The 26,038-nt window shown below is 43.1% G+C and overlaps 1 protein-coding gene across 3 annotated transcripts in view; it reads left to right on the forward strand.

Annotated features, from left to right (window-relative positions):
• Positions 1-6,725: 6,725 nt before the first annotated feature.
• The window catches only part of FUBP1 (far upstream element binding protein 1), a gene marked incomplete at its 5' end in the record, with an annotated part of 116,889 nt that continues 97,576 nt past the window's right edge, over positions 6,726-26,038 (forward strand). Inside the window, 14 exons of one of the 3 annotated variants that reach the window (XM_082265322.1) lie at positions 6,726-6,818; positions 12,198-12,291; positions 14,034-14,072; positions 14,174-14,213; positions 15,589-15,638; positions 15,745-15,816; positions 16,932-16,989; positions 17,090-17,249; positions 17,343-17,441; positions 17,530-17,631; positions 18,038-18,140; positions 18,212-18,312; positions 23,947-24,088; positions 24,588-24,748. In XM_082265322.1, the coding sequence (XP_082121448.1) occupies positions 6,726-6,818; positions 12,198-12,291; positions 14,034-14,072; positions 14,174-14,213; positions 15,589-15,638; positions 15,745-15,816; positions 16,932-16,989; positions 17,090-17,249; positions 17,343-17,441; positions 17,530-17,631; positions 18,038-18,140; positions 18,212-18,312; positions 23,947-24,088; positions 24,588-24,748 (1,314 nt within the window). The remainder of the gene's footprint in view (positions 6,819-12,197; positions 12,292-14,033; positions 14,073-14,173; positions 14,214-15,588; positions 15,639-15,744; positions 15,817-16,931; positions 16,990-17,089; positions 17,250-17,342; positions 17,442-17,529; positions 17,632-18,037; positions 18,141-18,211; positions 18,313-23,946; positions 24,089-24,587; positions 24,749-26,038) is intronic. The other 2 variants (XM_082265323.1, XM_082265324.1) reach the window with 2 other exon arrangements.

The raw sequence follows: 26,038 nt of genomic DNA on the forward strand, positions 1-26,038 counted from the left end.
TTGGCTGAGAATGTAATTTCCGTTAAATTTTCTGATGATTAGCGGTATTCTGACCGGACACCTGCTTTTCTTTTCTCATGCTGACAGCGTGAGGAGGGAAGAAAAGAGCCGATAACCAGCTTGTGTTAAAGGGATCTGCACTGCATATTAGTGTCCTGATTATCAGTGCAGTCCCAACCAGTGCTACCAATCAGTGCCGCCTACCAGAGCCCATTAGTGCAGCCTCATCAGTGCCACCTATCACTGCCCATAAGATTCACCTATCAGTGGCCATCAGTGCCATCTGCCACTGATGGGGCTGCTTATCAGTGCAGCCTCATCAGTGCCAACTATCACTGCGCATCAGATCCACCTATCAGTGGCCATCAGTGCAGCCTATTAATGCCCATCAGTGCTCCCTCATCAGCGCACATCAGTGAAGGAGAAAAATTACCTGTTTGCAAAAAATTTTAACAAACGATGAAAAATATTTTCTTTTTTACAATGTTCAGTCTTTTTACGTTTGTTTAGCAAAAAATAAATAACCCAGTGGTGATTAAATACCACCAAAAGAAAGCTCTATTTGTGCCGGTTCACATTTATGCGATGCGGGAACTCTGCAAATATACAGTGTGTTCCCCGCATCGCATCCACACAACAGGCAGTTCACACTGCCATATGCGATACACTGGGGGTGTCAATTCAAAGTTAACGACACCCCCAGATCAGATCGCATATCGCAGTACAATCTGAAAGTTCGCACAGAATCGGATTGCACTAGTGTGAACCACAATGCGATCCGATTCTGCTGCGGACCAAAAAAGGGTCCTGTGCGTGTTTCAGAACGAATGCGGTGAGAATTCAGCCATACAAACTGTATGGCTGAATTTGCACAGCACAGACATCGCATGTAATTTTAGGAGCAGTGCACTCCGAATTACATGCGACCTCTGTGATCGCACAAATGTGAACCGGCACTTTGTGTTAAAAAAATTTGTTGCATGACTGCACAGTTGTCTTTCAACGCCTGACAGCGCTAAAAATGGGCCTGGGCAGGAAGGGGGTAAAAGTGCCCAGTAGGCAAGTAGTAAAAGGATAAGTTCACCTGTTCAGGGTGTAACATGTCACAGATGCAGCAGCCCCCGATCCCCAGTTTTGACTGTGAGCAGGGGATTCGCCCGACCGCGTCATTTATTCACAGACTTCTGTGAATAGGAAAACTACAAGTACTGACAGCCTATGTGGCTGTGGGCTTGTAGTTCTCAATGAACTACCAGGGAGCTGTTGGTAGTAAATTGTCCCTTCCTATCATTGTGTACCTGCCTGTCCATGTGTGGTACAAGCAGACAGCTTACATAGACAAGAGCCCTGCATAGCACCCACAATCCCAGGAGGGTGCAATGCTTTGCAGGGTCACAGTGAAAAGTAAATAAATGCACATTTTTTTAATCTGCAAAAAGATGTGCATTTATTTATTTATTTTTTTTTTACAAAGGTGAACTTATCATTTAAGGTGGTCATAGATGGATCGTTTTTTTGGAAAAAAGAAAAGGATTCCCCCATCTACCCATCTGAGGTGGATAAAGGAATCCCCCGTACTGTGCTATTGTATGCTGCCAGTGGGACTCCTCTGCTGTCAAGAATACACTGATCAGCACTGCAGTCAATTTGTTTGATTGACTTATCTCTAGCCGTAGCAGGCATAGATGGATCAAAATTCAGCTGGCGCTTGCTAAACCGGCCAAATTATGATCCGTCCATGTCTAGCTTTAAGCTGCAACAGTCCAAAACAGGCAAACCGCTCAGGTGAGATAGAAAATCAGGTGCGAGTTGGATCCGCCATCCAGGTTTGATTCCAAACAAAAAGATAGTGACCGCACTCCGATGTATATGAAAGCATATGAAGTATTTATTCGTCACTATGAACATCAAACAAGACTAATACATCACAGGACAGGTATTTGGTTAACCAAATACCTGTCCTGTGATGTATAAAGGCCCGTACACACGTACCGATCGTCGGCATACAAACGTCGGTGGACGAAGGATCTGCCGATTGTACGCGTGTTAGTATGGTGCCTCCGACAGATGTCTGCGCACAATCCGCGGACAAAAGTCTTTCGTGCAAACATGAAAATATTTGTATGCCGACACCAGAACGGACGATTGTTCGCCTGTCAGTACACAATTCGGCCGACAGACCGCAGATTTGCAAGACTGGGCATGCTCAGAAAATAGAAAACACAGGGAAAGTTAACCATTACATGACATCACTTCTGCAGTCGGCGGACAAAATTCTTGTGCTGTCCTTGTGCTGTCTTTGCACTTTTCAGCAGACACCGACATCCCGGGGAGAAAAGAGGAACATTTGTAAGCCGACCATCGGTACGTGTGTACGGGGCTTTAGTCTTGTTTGATGTTCGCAATGACGAATAAATACTTCATATGCTTTGATATACATTGGAGTGCGGTCACTATCTTTTTGTTTGGAATTCAACCTGGATAGCTTTAAGCTGGCTGTATACTGTTCATTTTAGTTTTCATTCAAATGAGGGGGGACGTGTGTTTGGCCCACTTCCTGTACAACCTACATTGCATCGCATACTAGCTCATTATGAAATACTTACCTTAGAACGAGCCCCCACCGTGCCGCCCGCTTACCTCTATGAAGGGCAACATGTTCAGTCGCCCGTCTTCCGGGATCGCGGCATCCGGCCATCTGATTGGTCGGAGCCGCGGTAACGTCACTCCCGCGCACACGCGCGGGAGCCGACGGTCACGGCACGGGGCTCTGAAGAAACGGCACCAGCGGCCGTTCCTTCAGAGCACATGCGCCAGTGATGTCACTGGCTGCATGTAAGGTAAATATCTCCTAAACGGTACATGTTTAGGAGATATTTACAGTACCTATAGGTAAGCCTTATCACTTGCAGAGGAGGGTTTACTTCCTCTTTAAGTATTCATAAAAAGTATTAGGCGCTCTTTAACACATACGGACCCTTTGTCTGTTTTTCATCCATCTGTTGACAGATGAAAAGCGGATATCAATGTTTTTTTATGGAATAACGAATGTAAATGGATGATCAACTATTTACATCCGCCAAAACCAGTTTTTTTTTTTTTTTTAATGGATCAAAGCCCTATTTTTGTTCTGTTAAAAAATCCGACAAAAAACGGATGTAAACTGACAAACAGATCGTTTTTGCATTGGTAGTGGATGTAAAAAAACTGATGTAAAAAATTATGAAAACTTTATGACTGAACGGATGAAATGTATGGTCCACATGTGTGAAATGGGCCTTACAGTATTGGATTTACCTCTTCTGGAAAGCCCCACGCATATAAACTGCAGCAGGGCGGCCCTCCTACACAAAATCACGTATCTGTATGTGATTATGTGCTCTGGGTCTGGGGCCCGCGCAGCCAGCGCCCTGCTCCCGCTGTTCTTGGACACAGCAGCAGCCAATCGCTAGGTCTGGCTGACCCGATGTTCGCCGGAACCTCGCAATCTTTCGGGAAGGAGACAGAATAGCCGTCTGCTTATGTAAACAAGGCAAAACACCGTTCTGTGAGATGGGGATCCTTTGCTTCTAAGCAGTAGTGATTGGCCAATATAGTTTTTTTAATGCCGATAATGATATTTTGGTCATCAGATATCGGTATCGGCCGATTTTTTTGGACATGTAAAAAATAATTTTTTTTTTTTTTTTTTTGTTCTAAAGGTACTCTTGTGGAGGGATCTGGGGGTCTAAAAGCCCCTCCTCAGCACCGAAAAGCATTCAAAATGCCAAGTTTGGCTGTTTGAATGCTGTCAGTTTTTGAACTTGGCGCCGAGTACCCGGAAGTGATGTCATGACATCACGTCTGTTTTTTTTTACATGGAGACGCAGTACACCTGGTCTTCTCTTTGGCAGCGGTTGAGGTAGGATGCCGGGGTCTCCTGGTGGGACGGGAGACCCAGACGAGCCACGGAAGGCGATGGGAGGGGGCGCCCCCTCCCGCTCCTTGTAATGACAGCCAAGCAGCTTCTCAGCCGCATCGGTTGTCATTACAAGTCAGCCAACCGTCGGCTATGGACGCCAGTACCGGGGTGATACCTCTGGCTGCAGGCATCACTCCGGTACAAGCACTTTCCCTAAATATCGGTAAATCCAAAAGGCCGATTCCGTTATATCGGGGAAAGTGCATATTGGCCCCCGATATATCAGTGTTGCCAATAATCGGTCGATCCCTACTAACCAGGAACACAGATCTTTGTCTTCCCACAGTCAAAGCAACCCCCCAGTTAGCAAGCACTCCCAAGGAACACATTTAACCCTTTGATCGCCCCTGATGTTAACCCCTTCCCTGCCAGTGTCATTAGTACAGTGACAGTGTATATTTTTAACACTGATTACTGTATTAGTGCCACCGATCCTCAATAAAGTGTGTTAGGTGTCTGACATTTCTGCCGCAATGTCACAGTCCCGCTAAAAATCACTGATCGCCCCCATTACTAGTAAAAAAACAAAAAAAATTCCATAAAAATACCCCATAGCATAGATGCTATAGTTTTTGTGCAAACCAATCAATATATGCTTACTGGGATTTTCTTTTTGCCAAAAACAAGTAGCAAAATACATATTAGCTTAAATTGATGAAGAAATTTGATTTTTTTACATTTTTTGGGGTGCTTTATAGCAGAAAAAAAAAATTATATTATATATACACACACCGGTATATATATATATATATATATATATACACTTTTTTTTTTCAAAATCGTCGCTCTTTTTTTGTTAATAGCGCAAAAAAAAAATAAATAAAAACCGCAGAGATAATCAAATACCACCAAAAGAAAGCTCTATTTGTGTGGGAAAAAAAAAAGGACATCAATTTTATTTGGGTACAGCGTTGTACAACCACGCAATTGTCAGTTAACCACTTACCGCAAAGTGACGTAGGACTACGTAGGCAAACTTTGCGGTAGTATATCGGGATGATGCCACCATCCCGGTACCGTGGTTTACAGCCGACGGTCGGCTTTCCGTCAGTAACGACCGATGCGGCCCGGGAGCCGCTCGATCGTTACCCGGGTGAGTGGGAGGGGACGTCCCCCCCCCTCCCGCGACTTTGCTCGGGGCTCCCGTCCCACTGGGAGCCCTGAGCACCCAGCCGGGACATCCGCCGGCTGGATGGTGTCCCGATCAAAGCTGGAAATGGCTTAGATCGGGTCTCAATGACATAACTCGGAGGCGGCGTCCATGACGTCACTTCCGGGTTACTGTGCTGCAAAAGGCGGCAAATTTAAAAAACGGCTGTATGCAAAAACACCGATTTTGGCGTTTTGCATAAATGGAAGTGTAGTGGAGGGGTTTGGGGTCCTTTAGACCTTTGATCCCTCCATAAAGAGTACCTGTCACTACATATTGGTGTCACAAGGGATGTTTACATTGCTTGTGACAGCAATAAAAGTGATCAGATTTTTTTTTTTTTTTTTAAAAACCTGTAATAAAGTTAAAAAAATAAATAAATAAATAGGAAAAAAAAAAAATTTAGCCACCCCCGTCACCGTTAGCTCGCGCACAAAAAAAACGTATATGGAAGTCGAGCCACGTATGAAATCGCTGTTCAAACCACACATGTGAGGTATCGCCGCGATCGCCAGAGCGTGGGCAATAATTAAAAAAAAAAGAGCTACACTCTACCTCTAAATTGGTAACCGTTAAATAAATTTAAAGCGTCGCAGATTGAGATCTCTATTGACCGTAGTTTGTCGCCATCCCACGGGGGGGGGGGGGGGCGCAATTTTAAACCGTAACATGTTGGGTATCTATTTACTCGGCGTTACATCTTTCACAATATACAAAAAAATGGGCTAACTTTACTGTTTAGTATTTTTTAAATGCAGTGAAATGTGATTTTTACATTTTTTTCCCAAAAAAATGGCGTTTTAAAGACCGCTGCGCAAATACCGCGTGACAAAAAATATTGCAATGACCGACATTTTATTCTCCAGAGTCTTTGCTAAAAAAATATATATAATGTTTGGGGGTTCTAAGTAGTTTTCTAGGAAAAAATACTGGTTTTACCTTGTAAACAAAAAGTGTCCGAAATAGGGCTGGGGCTTAAGTCGTTAAAGCAATGCAGTGCCGTATCGCAAAAATGGCCTGGTCATGAAGGGGGTAAAACCTTCCAGGGCTGAAGTACCCCCTATGGGTACACTTTCCAGGGATGAAGTACCCCCTATGGGTAGACTTTCCAGGGCTATGGTATCGGCACACCCAGGGAGGGGCACACATTCTGGTTGGCGCATTTATCTACTATAAACAAAAAGGTGGCGTTTGAATAAAAAAAAAAACAAACATAAACAGCTCCCTCCCTCAACCCCCCTCTGTGTAACCGAACGCCAGCCTCCCAAGGACACCTCCCCTCCCCTCACAGGGCGCCGCCATCTTGTCTCCTAGGCGCCCACACCCACTCAGCACGCGCAGCCACATTCGCTTCAGAACACAGGGCAAGAGGGAACGTCACGCGTCGCTCTCTATCGCGAGATCAACTCAGGACTCGGCCGCTCACAGCTCTCGCGAGATCTTCAGAGGCCAGAAGCGTGGAACTTCCCACTTCTCGCGAGACTCGGCGACACGGGGTTACCACCACAGCGCGAGGGAGTTCGGGCGCCATTTTCTCTCTTCCCTTCACACTGCGCGGCCGCTCTAGACATTCACACAACAGTGCAGGCGCTGAGAGACCCGCTAAAAGAAAACATGAGCGACTACTCCACCGTCCCTCCACCCAACGCGGGAAACGCCGGAGGGGTCAACGATGCCTTCTTGGACGCATTGCAGAGAGCGAGACAGGTGAGAAGCGGGAACGGGAGGGGAGGCCCGGGGACATGAGGGAAGCGGGGAGGGCGGTGAGGGGATCCGGGATGGACTAGGCCGCGGCGGGCTCCTCTTGAGGAGGCGTGTTATGGAATTCTCCTCACATCTCCCTTATGTACTATCAGTGTGTGAGAGAGAAAACTTCTCTCCAACATTTCCCTCCATCTCCGGATTACTTCACCTCAGGAAACTATTACTTTTACTTCATACTCGGCCATACACGCTGCAATCTGATCTGAATATCTCCTACACTTAGGTGAGGTATATAAAAATCGGCAAACCATCGATTTTCCTCGTTTTACAGCAAGTCAGAAACAAGAAATGAAATGTGCGAAAATTCTTCTAGGCCTTTTTTTGTTTTTTTCTGATCACGTGCGGTGTTTCCTGAGTTTTCTTGTAGAAAACGGTTCCCGTTATACGAAACGTGTTTGGTTCCCGTATGAGAAATGTTGGAGTCCTTTCGGAAATGTTTGGCCGGGAAAGTTGTGTTCACACTATCAGAAAATCGTACGTTCGATCCTCGGAGGGAAATACTCGCCTGATTTTCTTATAGGCCGCTTTCACACCAGCGGAATGTTTGTTTCAGTTTTATCAAAGAGGAAACGCGTCCGTTTCTCCTCAGTTTTTTTTGGGGTAAGGCTGACCATACACGATACAATTTTCTTGAAATTTACCTTCAACTATGTAGTACAAAGGCCGACCTAATTAGATACAAGTGAAAGTGTTGTTTAGCTTTGACCTCACATGTGGTAAATCTAACAGAAAATTGTACAACTAAAGTTGAACGTGTATGGCCAGCAAGAGGCTCCATGTACACGGGACGCTGGAAATGGCCGTTTAGGAGAAGTTGGGCGTTTTTTTCAGAAGCCCCTGAACCCATCTACATTTTATCTTATCTGTCCATGTACACCAGGTCGTTTACAGGCAGTTGAGTTCAGGGACTTTTTTTGGAAAGCAATTATTTGCGTTCGAACGTGTGTTTCCTGACGTTTCAAACGCAAAAACGCTTCCGAACGCGATGACCCGCATTTAGCGCTTGCGTTTTTATCCATTTTAAAGGGGAATTTTTTTTTTTGACCTCTAGGAACGGTTTTAAACGCAAACGCCCGCTAAATGCGGGTGCAAACGCGACCTAACGGACGTTTCAAACGCCCTAAAAATTCCAGCATTCAAAGGGACTTTTAACAACGTCCCGTGTACATGGAGCCTAAGGGTCCATGTACGCTGCAACTTGTAAACGGACGTTTAGGAGCAGTTGGGCGTTTTTTTTTCAGAGGCCCCTGAACTCTCCTGTTATCTTATCTGTCCATGTACACTGAGTCGTTTAGAGCAGTGGTCCTCAACCCTGGCCTACAGGGCCCACTAACAGTCCAGGTTTGCAAGATAACTGAAATACATCCCAGGTGATATCATTTGCTGCTCAGTGATTGCAGTACTCTAGTCTGCATCTCCCCAAGGTAATACTTAAAATCTGGCCTGTTAGTGGGCCTTGAGGACCGGAGTTGAGGACCACTGGTTTAGAGGCAGTTGAGTTCAGGGAAGTTTTTTGGAAAGCAATTATTTGCGTTCGAACGTGTGTTTCCCGGAGTTTCTAACACAAAAACTCTTCCGAACGCGATGACCCGCGTTTAGCGCTTGCGTTTTTATCCATTTTAAAGGGGAATTGTTTTTTTTTTTTTTTTACCTCTAGGAACGGTTTTGAACGCAAACGCCCGCTAAACACGGGTGCAAATGTGACACAATGGACGGTTTAAACGTTCTAAAAAAAAAAATTCCAGCATTCAAGGGACTTTTAACATGAAGCCTTAACATCCAATACAAAACTGACTTTTCACATTTACATACGTTTTTCTCCATTTTTTTTTTTTTTTAACGGAAGAGAAATAGGGCTTTGATCTGTACAGAATAACGGATGTTGGAGGAAGTGGATGTAAATGGATCTTCCGGTTTTCTATAGAGATGAATTGAGGGAGGAAAAATGGAACGCCGTGTGACTGAACGGATGATATGTATGGTCCACATGTGTGAAAGGGGCCCACACAGTGTGTACGAGCTCTTAGCCTCCGTTTACATTAGGTCGCTCTGACTTAGTGTTGGTTCACACTTCCGCGGGTGCGGCGATCGCATGTAATATCGGAGCGCACTGCTTCTTCATTACATGCGATCGGATGTGCAGTGCGAATTCAGCCATACACTTTGTATGGCTAAATTCGCACTGCACCCGCACAAAACTCGCACATGAGGCATTTTTTCAGCCGCATCAGGATCGGATCGCACAGTGGTTCACACTTGTGCGATCTGATCCTGTGCGAACTGTCAGATCGCACTGCGATATGCGTTCAAACTGGGGGTGTCGTTAACATTTCATTGACACCCCCAGCATATCGCATATGGCAGTGTGAACTGCCAGATGTGCGTTTGCGATGCGGGAACAGGCCGTATATTCGCAGCCTTCCCGCATCGCACAAGTGTGACCCGGCACTTAGGGGGTGACCTGTGAAGTCGCGTGCAGCGCGACTTGCACGGACTTCACATAATGGAAGTCTATGTAAGTCGTCTCCGAGGTCGCCCTGAAGTAGTACAGGACCCTTTTTCTAAGTTGGAACGTCTTGTGTCGCTCCTATTAGAACGGCTCATGTACTACACAATGGGAGCGTGAGGACCGCTACTTGTCAGGCTGACAAGTCGCAGTCCAAGTCGTACCAGTGTGAATGCGGTCTTAGAAAAATTCTGCGAGGTGCGATCGTTCGGTTTGCGAATAGCGCGTACCTTCCACATCCAATTCAGACTTTCCAAATGAATGTTTACAAAGGGGAAAAACTGCAATTTGTTTTCTCGCACGTGAAAAGAACAATCGATTTCCATTAAATCGTTAAGGCTTATTTCTGATGCTTGTTTACAAGTTAAAAATCTGTATTTTTTCCTAGAAAATTACTTGGAACCCCCAAACATATATTATGGCACATTTCCACTGAGAGTACCCTCTCTACTCGGCCCTGCTTGGCCTGGTTTTTTTTCACTGCATGGTACGGTGTTGGAACGGTTCGGTACGGTTTGCTTTTCCACTAAAGTAGTACTAAAGTGGGTGAGATAACGATTCTCTGACCAATCAGTGGATAGTAGTGACGAACAGTCAAGGCTGCATGCAAAGTATTGTGGGATATGGTACCGTTACGGCCCTCTTGGAACCACAACAGAGGTGGTACCATTCGGTTTCATGTAGTGGAAAAGCGCCACCGAACCGTTCCTACACCGTACCATACAGTGGAAAAGCACAAAAGCGAGCCGAACCATTTGGTTCCATGCAGTGGAAAAGCGCCTTTATTATACATATATTTTTTTTTAAGCAAAGACACTGAGAATCAAATGGAGATTGTTGCAATACTTTGTCACACCGTATTTGCACAGCGGTCTTACAAACACAACTTTTTGGGAAACTACACTTTTTTGAGTTAAAAAAAATATATAGCTTAACAAGTCATGCTTCAAAATTGCGCACGCTTGTGGCATGGTGACAAACATTGATACTTAAAAAATTTCCAAAGACGACCCTTTCAATTTTTTTTACAGATTATCAGTTTAGTTACAGAGGAGGTCTGGTGCTAGAATTATTGATCTCGCTCTAACGATTGCAGCGATATCTCACATGTGTGGTTTGAACACCATTCACATATTTGGGCGCTTCTGCACCCAAACTCGGAGGGACGGGGTGCTTTAAATTTTCTGTTTTTTTTTTTTTTTTTCTTAACCTTTGGTTTTTTTATCACTTTTATTCCTATTACAATGAATGTAAACATCCCTTGTAATAGAATTAAGCGGGACAGCTCCTCTTTAATGTGAGATCTGGGGTCAAAAAGACCTCACACCTACACTTGAAAGCAAAAAGTCATTTTTTTTTTTTCAGCAAGAAAAAAAAATTGACCCTTTAAGGCTGTTGGGAGGAAGTAACGTATGATGTTGCTCCAGTCCTCCAAAACCATAGGGTTGAGTAGGGTCACCTTGCTCTCATTCAACTTCCTGCCTGGGACCTGAAGGGACCGGATCGTTTTCCCCGCTACAGACCACTGCAGCGAGAGGAGTGGGCACCTCTCCCGCCACCCATAAAAGTGATCCCTTTTATTTGACAGAGGACTGCTGGCTGTGTAGAAAAACACGAGTTGTGGAAGCTATCCGCTGCCATAACCCTGGTATTTTAATGTCAAAGTATCAACGTAAATACACGGTGGGCGGTCCGGAATTGGTTTAGAGCCCTTTCAAACTGAGGCGCTCAAACTGCCCATATAACTTGAGTGCTTTTGAGGTGCTAGCGGAGCGCTTTTTTAAGGACAATTGACTCAAAACTTCAACAACCATTCTGAGGCAATTTTGAAGCGCCTCATGAACTTTTCAGGTGCTTTTCCAGTGCCAACGCGCTGGAAATGCTCCTCAGTGTGAAAGGGCTCTAAAATGCTAAGCGCTTTTGAAGAGCTTTTCAGGCACTTCCCATTAATTTCCTTTGAGTGGTTTTGAGGTTTTGCACTTTTTTTTTAGCACTCCAAAGATGCTCCTTGCAGAATTTTTTCACTGCACCGCCGTAATGTGAGTATTCATTGATTTTAATAGGAATAGGTTTTCGTGAGCGTTTCTGCATGCATGTTTTTGTTGCTTTTCAGGATGTGTTCCAGATGCCTTTTTTTTTTTTTAAGCTGTACTGTTCATTTTTGATGTTTTCCAGTGAGTTTATGCCATTGGAAACCATATAATCTACTTTCCATGCGTTTTTTTTTTTTTTTCATGCAGAAAAGTGAATCAGATTGCATGTGGTGTGAGCTGGCCATTAGGCCCCTTTCACACAGGCTTTACGATCTGGTCCGCCATGTCAGTTTTTTCAGGCGGACCTGATCAGATGTTCCATGCAGCCCTATGGAGCAGGGGATGTTCGCTGCTGTGAAATCCAAATGGGTGGAAGCCCTATTTTCCATCCGTCTGGAGTATCGAATGAAAACAGACAGGCGGTCCGTTATCTGATCTCTCATAGAGGAGAGCGGGGCTCTGACAGCTCAGTCTCTGCACACAGAGCAGAGATGGAGCTGTCATCCGCCTGCTTTTCCCTATATCTCAATTGAGGAGCGTTGCCTGGTGCAACTTCAACACCTGTGCAGCTCATGCAAAACACAGTGACCCTACAGTGTGAACTTAACCTAACTTCACCTTTTCCATAAAGTGGCCTATGCACTCAAGGGGTCCCAGTAGATATTGTACGGGTTGCTGTCACCTCTATTGCAGCAGCATTGAGCTACTACAACAGTGAAGGATGTTTCTAAACAAATTGTAATGTTTTTTTTTTTTTTTTTTTTTTTCATTCCTTTATTTCAGATTGCTGCAAAAATAGGAGGAGATACAGCACCACCACCTATGAATTCAAACGACTATAACTTTACAGGGCAGAAGAGACCATTAGATGATGGAGGTTTGTGTGTTTGTTTTTTTGAGTAAAGTTTTTTTTTTTTTATTTTTTTAACGCAACCAATGTTAGAATGCTACTAAAAATCCTCATTTTGTTTTTTAATTTTATGAATTTTTAAGCTGGTTAGCAAGTTTAGGCTTGCTAGTGATAAGCGAGCAATGATTTGTTTTCTAACATTTTGAGCCTCATTTAAGAACAGCATAGCTGTGTTATTGTACACTTTATATACATCAGTGTAGTGCTCATTATTATATATGGTCATCCATATCATGCTAGTGTGCCTGTTTGTCAAACAAAGAAGCAAGAATGTGATCAATTTGGTAGGAAATGTGAATCTTATGTAAGTGAATGCAAAGTCATGTCAACTGATATTTATCTGAATGCATGTAAAGCATAGGTGAAAGTATAAGTTTAGGGTTCATAAAAAACATGTACGTGCCTACATCGGTCTGATGCTGCAGCAGTCCCCTGCCGGCTCTAAGCCTCTGCACATTGACCAGTGATCGCTCGGGTTGTTTAGTTTGCTGTTTAGTCACACCTCTCTGCTGTGCCCCTCCAGCACTCGCTGGATTCGGAGTAGCTGGTTTTGGCTCATGCGCTAAGAGCTGCAGCTGGATGCATCCTGACAAAATGGTTGGGATCCTTCCAGAATATTAAGCGTCTGACGTCGGCTGACAGTATACATTAGCCTGTCTGCTGATTCTGGGTAAAGGGAGACCCCAAATAAGAGTAGTGTGGCCAAAAAATCTTTGGGCCTATTTCTCTTCTAAATTAATAATGGTGTAACAGTTTTTTTTTCTAATTTGCTGCTTTATTCTACATAATGACCTAAACCTACTTAAAGTAGAACTTAGGCATTTTTTTTTTAATTGAGCAAAGGGAGGGTTATAACCCCTGTCAGATTTTTCTTTTTTTTTTTTTTGGCCATCTGTGTCCCATTGCGGAGTAATACCTTCACTTCCTGTCCCATAGCCAAACAGGAAGTGTGAGGAAATCCCTGCAAATTAGGGGAATTCCTTGGAGCCCCCCAGGTCACCAGAACTAGTGTCCCCATTGAAAGATTTCCCCTCTATTACTTTTCTGGGGATTTTCTTTTTACTTTCACTTTTAATGGTGGTAAACAGCACAAATCGAGAGGTTGATCTTAATGGGAACACAGCCAGCAATAGAAATGTACAGATGTTCTAATCTCTCTCCACTATCAAAAACTAAAAAAAAAAAAAAAAAAAAAAAAGCTTTGCATTTAGTTATACTTTGAGGAAGAGACAAAAAAAAGAAAGATGTTTATATTTTTTACTACTTTAAAATACGATCTTAAGGTATTTTCATTGTCATATTCACTATGACTTATTTTTTTTTTTGTTTGCCTTCTCTATCGTGAGTTCCGAGCACTGTGACCATGCTGTCAATGATAGTTCCTGCTCACATAGCATGTGATCTGTAGCCAACAGGACAGGCATGTGATTACCGTGACCAGTCAAATTGATCACCCGATCAGGAATGCCTCAGATGTTAGATTTTAAAAAGAGCCAACGGGGGGAGGAGTTAAGGAAAAGACCTGCTTGCTTTTGGTTTATTTCCTGGGTTGTTGGATCTGTCTTGATGTTTCTTTAGCATTCTTGACAGCGGTGTAGCTAGCAGGCCTAGACTTAAATTAGAAAGGTAGTGTCCTAATGGGGATATGAGAATGGAGTTAGTTGCTGGATGGTAAAAATTTTTTTTTTTTTTTACTTCATTTATTTTAGATCAGCCAGAGGCAAAGAAAGTAGCTCCAACAAATGACTGTAAGTGCTGTATGAAACTGCTTGTTTAGTTTCTCAATCCTTTAAGTACATACTATCACAAATACAAATTTACATGTTGGTTTGTTTTTTCTTCCTTCAAGCGTTTCCACCTGCAGGGCCTCCTATGCATCAACAACAGAGGTAAGTGTTGTGTGAACACTAGCTTTGTAGATTTGTACTTTGGCATAATTGTTTACCTCCTGTGTTTAAAGTAGAAATACACTGCATCTGAGCACCACCAACCAAAAATGTTTAATTCATTTGTAATATATAAAGCAAACTCCCCATCCATTCACGTCTCCATGCTTTATTTTGCTGGGAAAACACATGAAAACACCTCCCTCTAGCACTTCTGGTCATGGCCACCTTGAGTAAGGGCAGAGGCTATATGTAGCATTTACTTCTGGAATCCCTCTGCTCCTAGCTCAGGAATGCAGGCAGAAGGGTTTGATTAGCGGATATAACCCCTCCTGAAGACTCCTGGGATGTATGACATTATTTTCCTAGGCCTGGAAACCAGGAAGTAACTGAAGAAATGTAAAAATGTTTAAAACAAGTAAATATAATATACTATTGTATCTACTTACTATGTTAGCAACAAAAGGATTAAAACTAGTTAATATTGATTGTGAATAAAGATTGTGAGTTTTTTGACAGTGCATAGTCTTTCAATTGAAAGGGTGCATTTTTGGGAGGGAAGCACAGCTTTAAGCTGACGATGGTATGAGGAAAGAAAACGCAGTGTTTGAGGAATCCCACTAACGGAGCTATTGTTCTGGCATTGGGAAACTGTTCTTCTCGAAAGAGCACACACTGAATAATGGCTATAGCTGCAGGCAATAATTGCATGAAAAAATCCTGCATGTTGTGTCCTGATTGATGGATCAAATTGGGTACAATCAGCCTTGCCCATACATGGTTCGAATCTCAGCCGTTTCCTGGTGAACTGGCTGAGATTTGAACCATCTTTGGCTGGCTTTACTTTCAGGGTAGTTTTTAAGTAGTTTAGTTCACCTTGCAAGTTGGTAATGTAACCACACATGTCCTGTTTTGGCTATTGATTGATTTTTATTTACATGAGATTACTGATAATTGAATATACAGTATTTCAACATTGTTGGCGCTTGCCTTAAACAACTTTTTTTTTTTGGGCCCCCCAAATCATGTTTGTAGTCACCCCTGAACATTACCAAGAGTATGTTCTGGTTCTCTAAAAATGGCTTTACTACAGAGAATGATCATGTCTTTCTTGGAGGCATATACATATGTATCTGAATTGCAATAATTCTGTAATTTTCATAATGGGAAGCACTAAACTAGCAACATAGCCCTGTTTGGTGCAATTCACCCTACCTCTTTATTTTTTTGGTGCAGTAATGGATGGAAAAGTGCTTTAGATGGTGGTGGAGGAGAGCACATGAAAGAAACTGCATTAGGAAAAGTGATTGTATAGTGGAGATAAAATCAAACTTGTGTAGTGGGTTTCAGGATAACTAAAATCTAAATCTTTCTTCAGGTCTGTTCTTACTGAGGAGTACAAAGTTCCAGATGGAATGGTTGGATTCAGTAAGTATTGACTAATGTTAACTTTTAAACATCTTTTACCTCGTTTTGCGTGGTTTTGTTCAAAATGGTGGTTTTTTTTTTTTGCTTTTTTGTTTGGTTTTTTTAGTCATTGGTAGAGGTGGTGAACAGATATCACGCATTCAGCAGGATTCTGGCTGCAAGATTCAGATTGCTCCAGGTAAGTTCTCTTACTAGTTTAGAAGCACAGAAGAGTGTCACTATATACCTATATTAGTGACGAAATAGATTTTTATTTTTATTTTTTTTTAGATTTTCAGTTCTTGTGGTTAGTAACCAAAAAGTCTGACTAGCAGTTCAGAACAGGATTATTTTTTTTTTCTGTGGTCTTCCACACTGAGTTGGTCATGGAGACCTAGCAAAGCAAACATTTTTATGACTTTCACATTCCTAAGCGGTAACATTTTTGAAAGTTTCCTGGTTTCTAACCCATGACCAACTCTTGTAACCTGCTGTTTCAGTGGTGTTTAAAAATACTGGAAATTATGAGGCTAACTTGTAAAAAGAGACGTCTCTGAAGCGCCATGCAGAATTTAGAATGGCAGCTTGCGACATTTTAACATCTACATTTGATAGTGATTCATTTATGAAGCAACGTACCTGCATGCATCTGAAGCTTTTGGCTTGTTTGCTGTAAAGCTAAGTTCACCTTTTAAAAAAAAATAAAATAAATGCACATATTTTTTTCCTGGTAAAAAAAATGTCCATTCATTTTTTACTCTACAGCCTGTAAGGCATTGCATTCATGATCAGCAGATTGTGAGTGCAATGCCTGGATCCTGCACATGCTCGGCACACTCATGTCTACTCATACATCCAATATGGGCAAGACCATTACTGAATGGCCGAAGAAATCAGTGGACTATGAGTACCCTCAGAGCTCATTGAGAATTACAAGCTATCACTCGCAAGGGCCAACAATACTTGTAGTTCATTTGTTCACAGAACTCTGTGAATGTGTGAATGAATGACACGGCCGTGTGGGCAGAAGGTGCGAGCAAGATTCATCGCCTGCTGTCACGGGGGGGGGGGGAGATGAGAGGTGACAGCAGTTGGAACATGTTACATGTTCCGCCCTAAATATGGGTGAAACATGGAACATACTCCAAAGGTGAACTTATCCCTTAACTTCACCACACTTGGTAAGAAGCCTAAGGGGTTTGCAACCTGAATCTAGTTTTGATTTGTGACCCATGCTTGTTCATATTGTCCTTTTTTTGATGAAAAGGGTTTTCATTTAGGACTTGTGTATAAATGATTCTGTTGCCATTTCAGATAGTGGTGGAATGCCTGACCGATCCTGCATGTTAACTGGAACCCCTGATTCTGTCCAGTAAGTAATCACTTCCTCCACTTTGTAAAGCTGAAGAAGTTGTAATGCTCAGTTTTCCCAACACATGGTTTTCTTTTATTTATTTTTTTTTTTTTTGCAGGTCTGCAAAGAGAATGCTTGATCAAATTGTTGAAAAGGGAAGGCCCACTCCTGGATACCATGGAGATGGCCCTGGGAATGCAGTTCAGGAAATCATGATTCCGGCTGGTAAAGCTGGACTAGTCATTGGAAAAGGAGGGGAAACTATTAAACAACTTCAGGTATGAATGTATACCTTTTTACTGCTGCCTCTGACAAAGTAGGCTTGTATTTCTTTTTTGTACAGGAATTTATCTTTTACTGTTTTCTCTCAGGAACGTGCAGGAGTCAAGATGGTCATGATTCAGGATGGACCCCAAAACACAGGAGCAGACAAGCCATTAAGAATTACAGGAGATCCTTACAAAGTGCAGGTACTAAACCAAACATTTCCGAGGATTGTTAGGCAAAACCTGTAAGGTGAACTGTTTAACCGTTTTTTTTTTTTTTTTTTTTTTACAGCAAGCGAAGGATATGGTGTTAGAATTAATACGTGATCAAGGAGGTTTTAGAGAGCAAAGAAATGATTATGGCTCAAGAATAGGCGGGAATGAAGGAATTGATGTAAGTTATCCAAATAAGGAATTTTACAGGCGTGTAGTTTTGTACTTCTACGTGCTTCCACTGACAAAGTAATCTTGAAGCAAAGATCTCTTGTATAAGCTAGTATTTGTGATCTCTGATCGTGGAATCAATCAAAACATACCTTCTGCTTATAAAAAATCAGGGCATGTGTTATGCAAATCACATCTTTATCAGCACTAGAGTACTCTGAGAAAATTCAAGATTTGTGTGTGACCTGGGTTCATGGGCTCAGTGAGCAGACTTTTGGCAAGCTCATGGTAATTTCTGGCTGTCAGATATACTAGTCTATACAAGATTTTCTGCTATAAGTCATGCAGTTTACTGCAGTGATTAAATCTGGATGCCTTTTTGTTGGGGCCATATTTACTCCCTGTTTGTTTTCAAGGTACCCATACCTCGGTTTGCTGTTGGAATTGTAATAGGCAGGAATGGTGAAATGATCAAGAAAATTCAGAGTGATGCAGGCGTCAGAATCCAGTTTAAACCAGGTTTGTGTTTTTCTTTAAGTTGTTACTTGCTTTAAAAATTGTGAGTTTCCTGACAGTTTTTTCTCTTGCAGATGATGGCTCAACTCCCGAAAGAATAGCACAGATCACAGGTCCTCCAGACAGATGTCAACATGCTGCAGAGATCATAACAGACTTACTACGCAGTGTCCAGGTTTGTTTATTTTCGGATTAGCAAAAGGGTGACAGTTCATTGAATGGCATTTAGAAGTCCCTGTTGTCATATTAACTAACACAAATACTTTGTACAATATTGTGATTTAGTGGTATGGAGTTTTAGAACACAGCTTTCAGTATGGAGCGTGTAATGGACAGTGCACCCTTATAGACTCAGCACATCTAATAGCACCTCAGACCTCATCTCCATGGATTAGCATGCTCATACTTGTCTGTCAGATCTGCACATCCTGGCTAACGGCTTTCCTTTTTTCTATAGGCTTTTCTGTCATACAGCTCCTCCAATGTTGACCATGTGCATGCTATTCTGTCAGGGATATGCAAACTGGCTCTCCAGCTGTTGCAAAACTACTAGTCCCATCATGCCTCTGGGTGTCATGCTTGTGGCTCAGTCTTGCTATGCCTCAGGGGACTTGTTCTGCAACAGCTGGAGGGCCACAGTTTCCATATCCCTGCTCTGTGATAAAAAAGAGTGTAGCACCTTATGGAAATTTAACTAAATATAAGCACACACTTGGACACAAAAAAATTGTGTATATAGATTATGACAGTCCATATTGGATGGAAGAGTCAGTTCGTATGCACGGTCAGTGGTCTAGGATAACATCACCAATCCAGTGAGCAGGTGGTCAGTGATACAATGGCGTCCAGACAAATGTACCGCAACCAATAGAATGCACACTCACCAGATCAAGCGGCTGCCATTACAGCAGCAAACAGGCCTCAAAACACATATGGAAGTACCTCCTGGAAATCACACGGTGGATGGTGTCACCAATTCAAATTGGGATCTCACTGAGAAAAAAAGCTTGCCCAGAGGTATTTACATAGTGAAGCATGGTTTAATCCATAGATAAAAATACACAATAAGTGCAAAACATAAAACTCACATGTTGCTGCTGGCGACCCAGAATTGCTCAGCAGCGGGACGTCAAAGTGTCACATAACGTGTTTTCTCTGAAAGGACGTTGTCAAGGGGTCCTTTTGGCATCACGTCTGCTGCAATAAATAACTATTGGTGTCCTCAACTTGCAGGTGCTTCCAATTTTGCTGAATCGCCACTACCAGAAGTAGTATCATGGCCATTTTGCAGAGTAACCGAAAGTTGTCTGCCCGGCCATGTTTGAGTAGACACAGGAAGTCGGCTGACGGCCATATTTGGAGAAAACAGGAAGTGTACAATTCTCCAATAAAAGCAAGGGCAAAAGATGCAATTAAGCAATATCGCTGAGCCATACATTAATGGGGCCAAGAGTAGGATTCTGTAGATTGATAGTACATTGTTAATGAAGCACCTCCATTAAAAATATATAAATATTTTTTAATGAAGGTGCTTCATTAATGATGTACTCCATCAGTCTAGGAAACCCCCATCTTGGTTAGTTTACATTTTTGGCCCCATTAATGTATAGCTCCGCGATATTGCTTAATTGTATTCTTTGCTCTTTTAATGGAGAATTGTACACTTTCTGTTTTCTCCAAATATTGCCGCCTGCCGACTTCCTGTGTCTACTCAAACCGATGGGCGACTTCCGCCTCCTTGGCAAAATGGCAGTGATGCTACTTATCGGTCGCATCGATTTGGCAAGATTGGTAGCACCTTCAAATTGGAGACACCAATAGTTATTTATTGCAGCAGACCTCCTGCCAAAGGGACCCCTTGACAATGTCCTTTCGGATGAAACTCATTGGAGCCTGACACTTTGGCATTGACGTTCCCAATGCCCCCCCCCCCCCCCCCATGACGATTCCAGGTCGCCAGCAGCAAAACGTGAGTTTTATGGATTTGCACTTTTTGTGTATTTTTATCCATGGAACAAACCATGCTACACTATGAAAATACCTCTGGGCGAGCTTTTTTTTCTCAGTGAGATCCCGATTTTGAATAATTGGTGACACCATCCACTGTGCGATTTCCAGGAGGTACTTTCATATGTGTTTTGAGGCCCGTTTGCTGCTGTAATGGCAGCCGCTTGATCTGGTGAGTGTGTATTCTTGATGGCAGTACATTTGTCTGGACACCATTGCATAACCACCTGATCACTGCATTGGTGATCTTACCCTACCTAGACCATTGACCGTGCATAGGAACTGCCTCTTCCACCCAATATGTATGTATACAATTTTTTGTGTTTTTTATATTTAGTTACATTTCCATAACGAGCTACTCTTGTTTATCATAATGGCTATAAGTTGTGTATACTTATGTGTCGGCCTTAACCTATACACAAAGCAGGATTCTTACATTTTTCTATTCTCTGTGAGAAGGTGGTCCAGCTCCTTGGTTTTGTCTTTACCTCCTGCACGCCGTGTAGACAAATGACAGCAGGCGTATCCCTTATGGTGTTGATGTCCCAGGCTCACTGCACAACCCCATGGGGCACAACGCAACCCTAATGTCAGTTAGGAGCCAATGATGCGGCTCTTTACCTATGTGATCAGCTGTGTGCAATCACAGCTAATCACGTGTAAACAAGGAGATTTCGTTTATGGGCTCTCCTCGCCTCACACTTGCAGTATAAGGTGAGAAGAGCCGATCAGCTGCATCTCCTCACAGGGAAGACCTGTACAGATAACTAGTGCAGCCCCATCAGTGCCGCACATGAGTGAAGGAGAAAAATTACTTTTCTCTTTCATTCATTGACGGACCCAGCTCCAGTATCTTCTTGACCATTGGGTTATGCTGCCCCCTACATTCTCGTTCTCATCCGATTCTCCACACAGAAAATATGGTTTCCATGCGCCCAGATTTCACACAGGATTGGATCGGATAGCAGCGGGTGTCAGGGAAGATGTCTCAGCTGACACTGCTGCCTTATAGGTGTGCATGGAGCATCCGATCCGGTCCGCCTGAAAAACTCAGTTTTTTAGTCGGATCGCCCATGTGAAAGGGGAAAAGGAGATTGCCTGAACCACATCCAAGGAATGTAAGGCAATCAGGATGTATCTGGCGGTGACGGAGTCGTTCAGGAAATCGGGCTTGTTTTTACGGATGGACCTTGTAAAGGGCTGGCTGCGTCTGCTGCGACCATTTCCATGTGGTTCAGGCAGACTGTGTGGTAGGCTTATTCCATTAGGGTCCGAATCCTTCTTTCCCTATTGAGGCACATTCTACAAGGGTGCTTTTGGGCCTTTCGTCTTCAGGCATCCGTTGTGCAGGTTTGCAAGGTGGCCACTTGGTTGTCTGTGCACACTTTCACAAAATTTTACAAGTGGATCTAATGGCATCTGCGGACGCTGCTTTTGATCTCACGTTTTTGCAAGCTGCTGTTTGAAAGGACTAGTCCTCTTTGTATTTTTCAGGTGAGCTCCAGTTGTTCCTGGTTGATCTCCTGTTACCTGGTTGGCTAGGTTTAGCCATTTGAGAATTTTCTTCTGCTGTGTTTTTTCCCACCCATCATGTTTGACACTGCTTTGTGACGTCCCAATGGTCAAGATTTAGGAACTGTCAGTCAATGAACGAAAGAGAAATTTGGATTTTTAAAATCCTTTTCGCTGATCATTGACTGACACCGCACCCACCCCACTATTGAGTTGGGTTACATTTCTTCCGACGCTGCTTGCAACAAAACTGAGTGCCGGAAATGAAGTCTACCCCCTGGGATTGCTCCATAGGCATGGTAAAGTTTTTTTTTTTTTTTTTTTTTTTTTTTTTTTTTTTTCCTGCCTAGTGTCCTACTTCTTTAAGGGGCAGCATAACCCAATGGTCAAGAAGATTCTGGAGCTGTCCATCAATGAACATCAGAGAAAATGATTTTACGATAAGACAAAAATCCAATTGACAATTTTCTGACAAACTATTATTTTTTGGGTTTTTTTTTTTACCTCCCTGGCGGTATGATTATTTCAGATTTTAGATGCACGGAAATCCGTTCTGTACATTTTAAAGCTCACCTTCCCCTGCGATCCCCTGATGTCCTCCCCGCTGTCCTCTTGGCCGATGCAGGGGGGTGGAACCGGTGGCAATTTCAAAAATGTAAATACACCAAATTATATAAAGTTGTGATCCTAACGGATTACACGGTCTCATGCCATTGCACCTGGTGACTTTTCCAGTTTTGTGCCTGGAAAATAGAGAACGACCATCACGTCCAAAAAGCGTTCTTTTTGTGTAAAAAAAAAAAAAACGCTTTTAGACGAACTGGAAAACAGCGACAGCGAAACTGAGTTACTTAAAGAACTGAGCGATAGCGTTTCGTGGGAGAATTCGTCATCTGGTACGGAAAGTGCTGACAGCGAATAATTCTGATGTCTTTCTGGCACATAGCTCTGTTGGAAATTCTGAAGAATCATTTGATATACTTCCCAAATTCCACACCTATGTGCCAGAAAGACATCAGAATCGTCGCTGTTGCACTTTCCGTACCTGATGACAAATTTTCCCAAGATTCGCTATCGCTCAGTTCTTCAAATAACTCTGTTTCGCTGTCGCTGTTTTCCAGTTCGTCCTAAAAGCGCTCTTCCGCCAAAAAAAAAAAAAAAAAAAGCTTTTTGGATGCCATGGTTGTTCAAAATGTTCCAGGCACAAAGCAGTAGAAAAGCACAGGCAGGGCACTGGAAAAGTATCCAGGTGCAATCCTGTGCTGAAATGGCATGATGCAGTGTGATATGTTGGGATCACAGCTTTGTATCATGTCATTGGTGTATTTACACTTTTGCATTTGCCGCCGGTAACTCCCCCCCCCCCCCGCGCGTCAAAGCTCGCAGTGAAGAGAACCGGAAGGCAAGTGTGGAAAAGAAAAATGATAAACATTTCACATGGATACAGTGTTGCATGACCGTGCAATTGTCAATCAATGTGTGAAATTTTGCCCGGACAGGAAGGGGGTTAAAGTGCCCTGTTGTGAAGCAGTTAAACCCTATTGGATAGGCAGTATTCTGCATAATATGGGTGCATTTTCTATACTGGTGACCCTTAACTTTAACAGATTTGATGTAGAATTTCTCTAATCTTAGAGTAGAAACTACATAGTGTCTATGCATATTTTATGTGAGGAGCAATTTTTTTGTTAATACTTTGCTTCTTAGGGCCTCACCTTTTTTGTGTACTGGGCATCCTTTTGAAAGCTTGCTCTTTTTGTCACATGCTTCATTTACAGTTGCGTGCAGCCTTTGTGTGACAGCATGTTGGCATACTTTGCATGGGATTTTTTTTGTAAGTCTTCCACTAACGTTAAAGTTTATTATAGTTATGGTATATATTTTTTTGATTTTTATTTTGCTGTGGTTCAGTGAAACTTGCATGAAACACGAGCTATCACTTCACACAACAAAAATGTTGGTAGGTTCAAGAAAGCCTAACCTGTGAGGCCCTTTTACGCTTGTGCGACTGCAAGGTTGCATGACAAGTTTGTGCCCCATGATTTTCAATGAGTACTGTTCATATCGGTGCGACTTCAAAGGTAGTCCTCGCTACTTGCCACTACTTTGGCCCGACTTTGGTGCGACTTGAGGTCCATAGACTTCAAGATTACACAGGCATTGCTTCAAGTCGCATGGGAAAGTTGCGTGGCTTTTAGGTCGCACAAGTGTGAAAGGGGCCTTGGAGTTATAATTTTTTGCACTGTGTTAATTTAACTTTTAATTTTGATAATTCTTTTATCACATGTAGGCCGGAAATAATGGTGGTCCTGGTCCAGGTGGCAGAGGAAGGGGTAGAGGACAAGGAAACTGGAATATGGGCCCCCCAGGTGGTCTGCAGGAATTTAACTTTGCAGTTCCCACAGTAAAAACTGGGCTCATCATTGGAAAAGGTATCTTAACTTTTAGCTTTATAGTGCTGTCAATTTACTCAGCGTGTTACATATATATTGTACATTCATATCAGTCCCTGCCCTCGAGCTTACACTCTAAGGTCCCTAACTCGCATACATAAACATACTAGGGCAATTTTAGGTCCAATTAACCTGCCAGCATGTCTACAGTGTGGAAGGAAACTGGAGTACCTGGAGGAAACCCACACATCCAGAACATGCAAACTCCAGGCAGGTAGTGCCGTGATTGGGACTTGAACTGATGACTTTAGTGCTGCTGGGTGGAAGTGCTATGACTACCATAGTGCTAGCTGGTTGACGGCTGTTTTTAGCATATGGGTTTAGTAATTACAGCTATAGTGTTACTTCTCTCAGAAGTTCTCTGACGTTCTTGTAGTATTTGTCAATTCTAGCCTTTATTGGAAAGGTTGTACATGTAATTCTAGTGGCTCTTTGAAGGAAGTCTTTGCAATTTCACTCTTTGTTCTGCATTCCTCAGGTGGTGAAACTATCAAGAACATAAGCCAACAATCGGGAGCCAAAATAGAGCTTCAGAGAAACCCTCCACCAAATTCAGATCCAAACATGAAGTTATTTACTGTCCGTGGCTCTCCACAACAGATAGACTATGCAAGGCAACTAATTGAAGAAAAAATAGGGGTATGTATAATGTGAAGAATTGCTGCATTGTTGCAGATGGCCTCATTTGCTGGTTAAAGCAGCAGGTGGTGAGATCCACCCTTGTTTTTAGATTGTTGTACTGTCAGCATTCATTGCAGTTTTTTTTCCTGGCATTGGTAATTTTTATAGTGAGCAGCATACATCCTAAAGAGATTTTTGCCTGTCCCTTCCTTATACAGAAATAAAAGTTTCAAGCAGTATTCAAGGAGAAGTTCACCTCTGGGAATACGTGCCATCCGTTCCTAGGGTGTAACAGGTTCCCACTGTTATAGCCGCTTCCTGCTACCTTCTCTCTCCCTCTCTCCATGCGACAGCAGTACAGGGAGAATTTACCTGTACTAGCTGTCACTTTTTGAAAACTGTGGCTCCGCCCACACAGCCATGTCATTCAGGTTTGCAGTTTTTCAATGAACTGCCACAGCGCTGTAGTAGTTAGGTTTCCTATTAGTGTACAGGGCAGACAGCTCACACTGAGTGCGTAGGAGTCCTGCATGTCACCAGCAATCTGATTGCTGGTGCCATGCTTTCCAGGCTCCTAAAACGGTAAATATGCTTTTGTTTTGTTTTTGTTGGGGGGGGAAGAGTGTGTGCAATATTTATTTATTTTTTTTAAAGAAAGGTGAACTTATCCTTTAAGCCCAAAAAGGGCGCGCGTCTTCGCTGGTTTCCAGACCCGTGGACTTCGCTGGTACAAGATAAATGGGTCCTTGAAATCATTCCGTCCGGCTACAAGATCGAGGTTCTTTCCTTCCAACTTGCGCCTGTCCCCAGACCATTTACAGGGTCTGTTTGGGGTGGTACAAGACCTGTTACTTCAAGGGGTGATTGTCCCGGTTTCGACTTTGAAATGTTTTCAGGGATTTTACTCAAACCAGTTCCCAGGAAGGAAGGCAAGGTGCATCCAATCCTGGGCCTCAAGGTGCTGGGCTGCTTTGTGCGGGTGCAGAAGTTCAGGATGGAGTCCATTCGCATGGTTGCATCCCTGAATCAGGGTGATTTTCTTGCCTCTTATCGACATCAAGGGTTGCCTAACCTCACATTCCAATATGTGCCGGTCACCAGCGCTTCCTCCACTTTGCTGTGGGACAGGAGTATTGTCAGTTTGTGGCGTTACCCTTTGGTCTTGTCTCTGCTCCTCGGGTCTTCACAAGTGTTAGCCCCGGTGCTAGCATTTTTACGCCAACGGGGGATCATGGTACTGGGCTACTTGGACGACTTCCTTCTGTAAGCAGTGTCTCCTACTGCTCTGGTGAAAAACCTGGAAATGAC

The sequence above is a fragment of the Pelophylax lessonae genome (assembly GCF_965119305.1).
Source record: "Pelophylax lessonae genome assembly, chromosome: 8".
Lineage (NCBI taxonomy): Eukaryota > Metazoa > Chordata > Amphibia > Anura > Ranidae > Pelophylax > Pelophylax lessonae.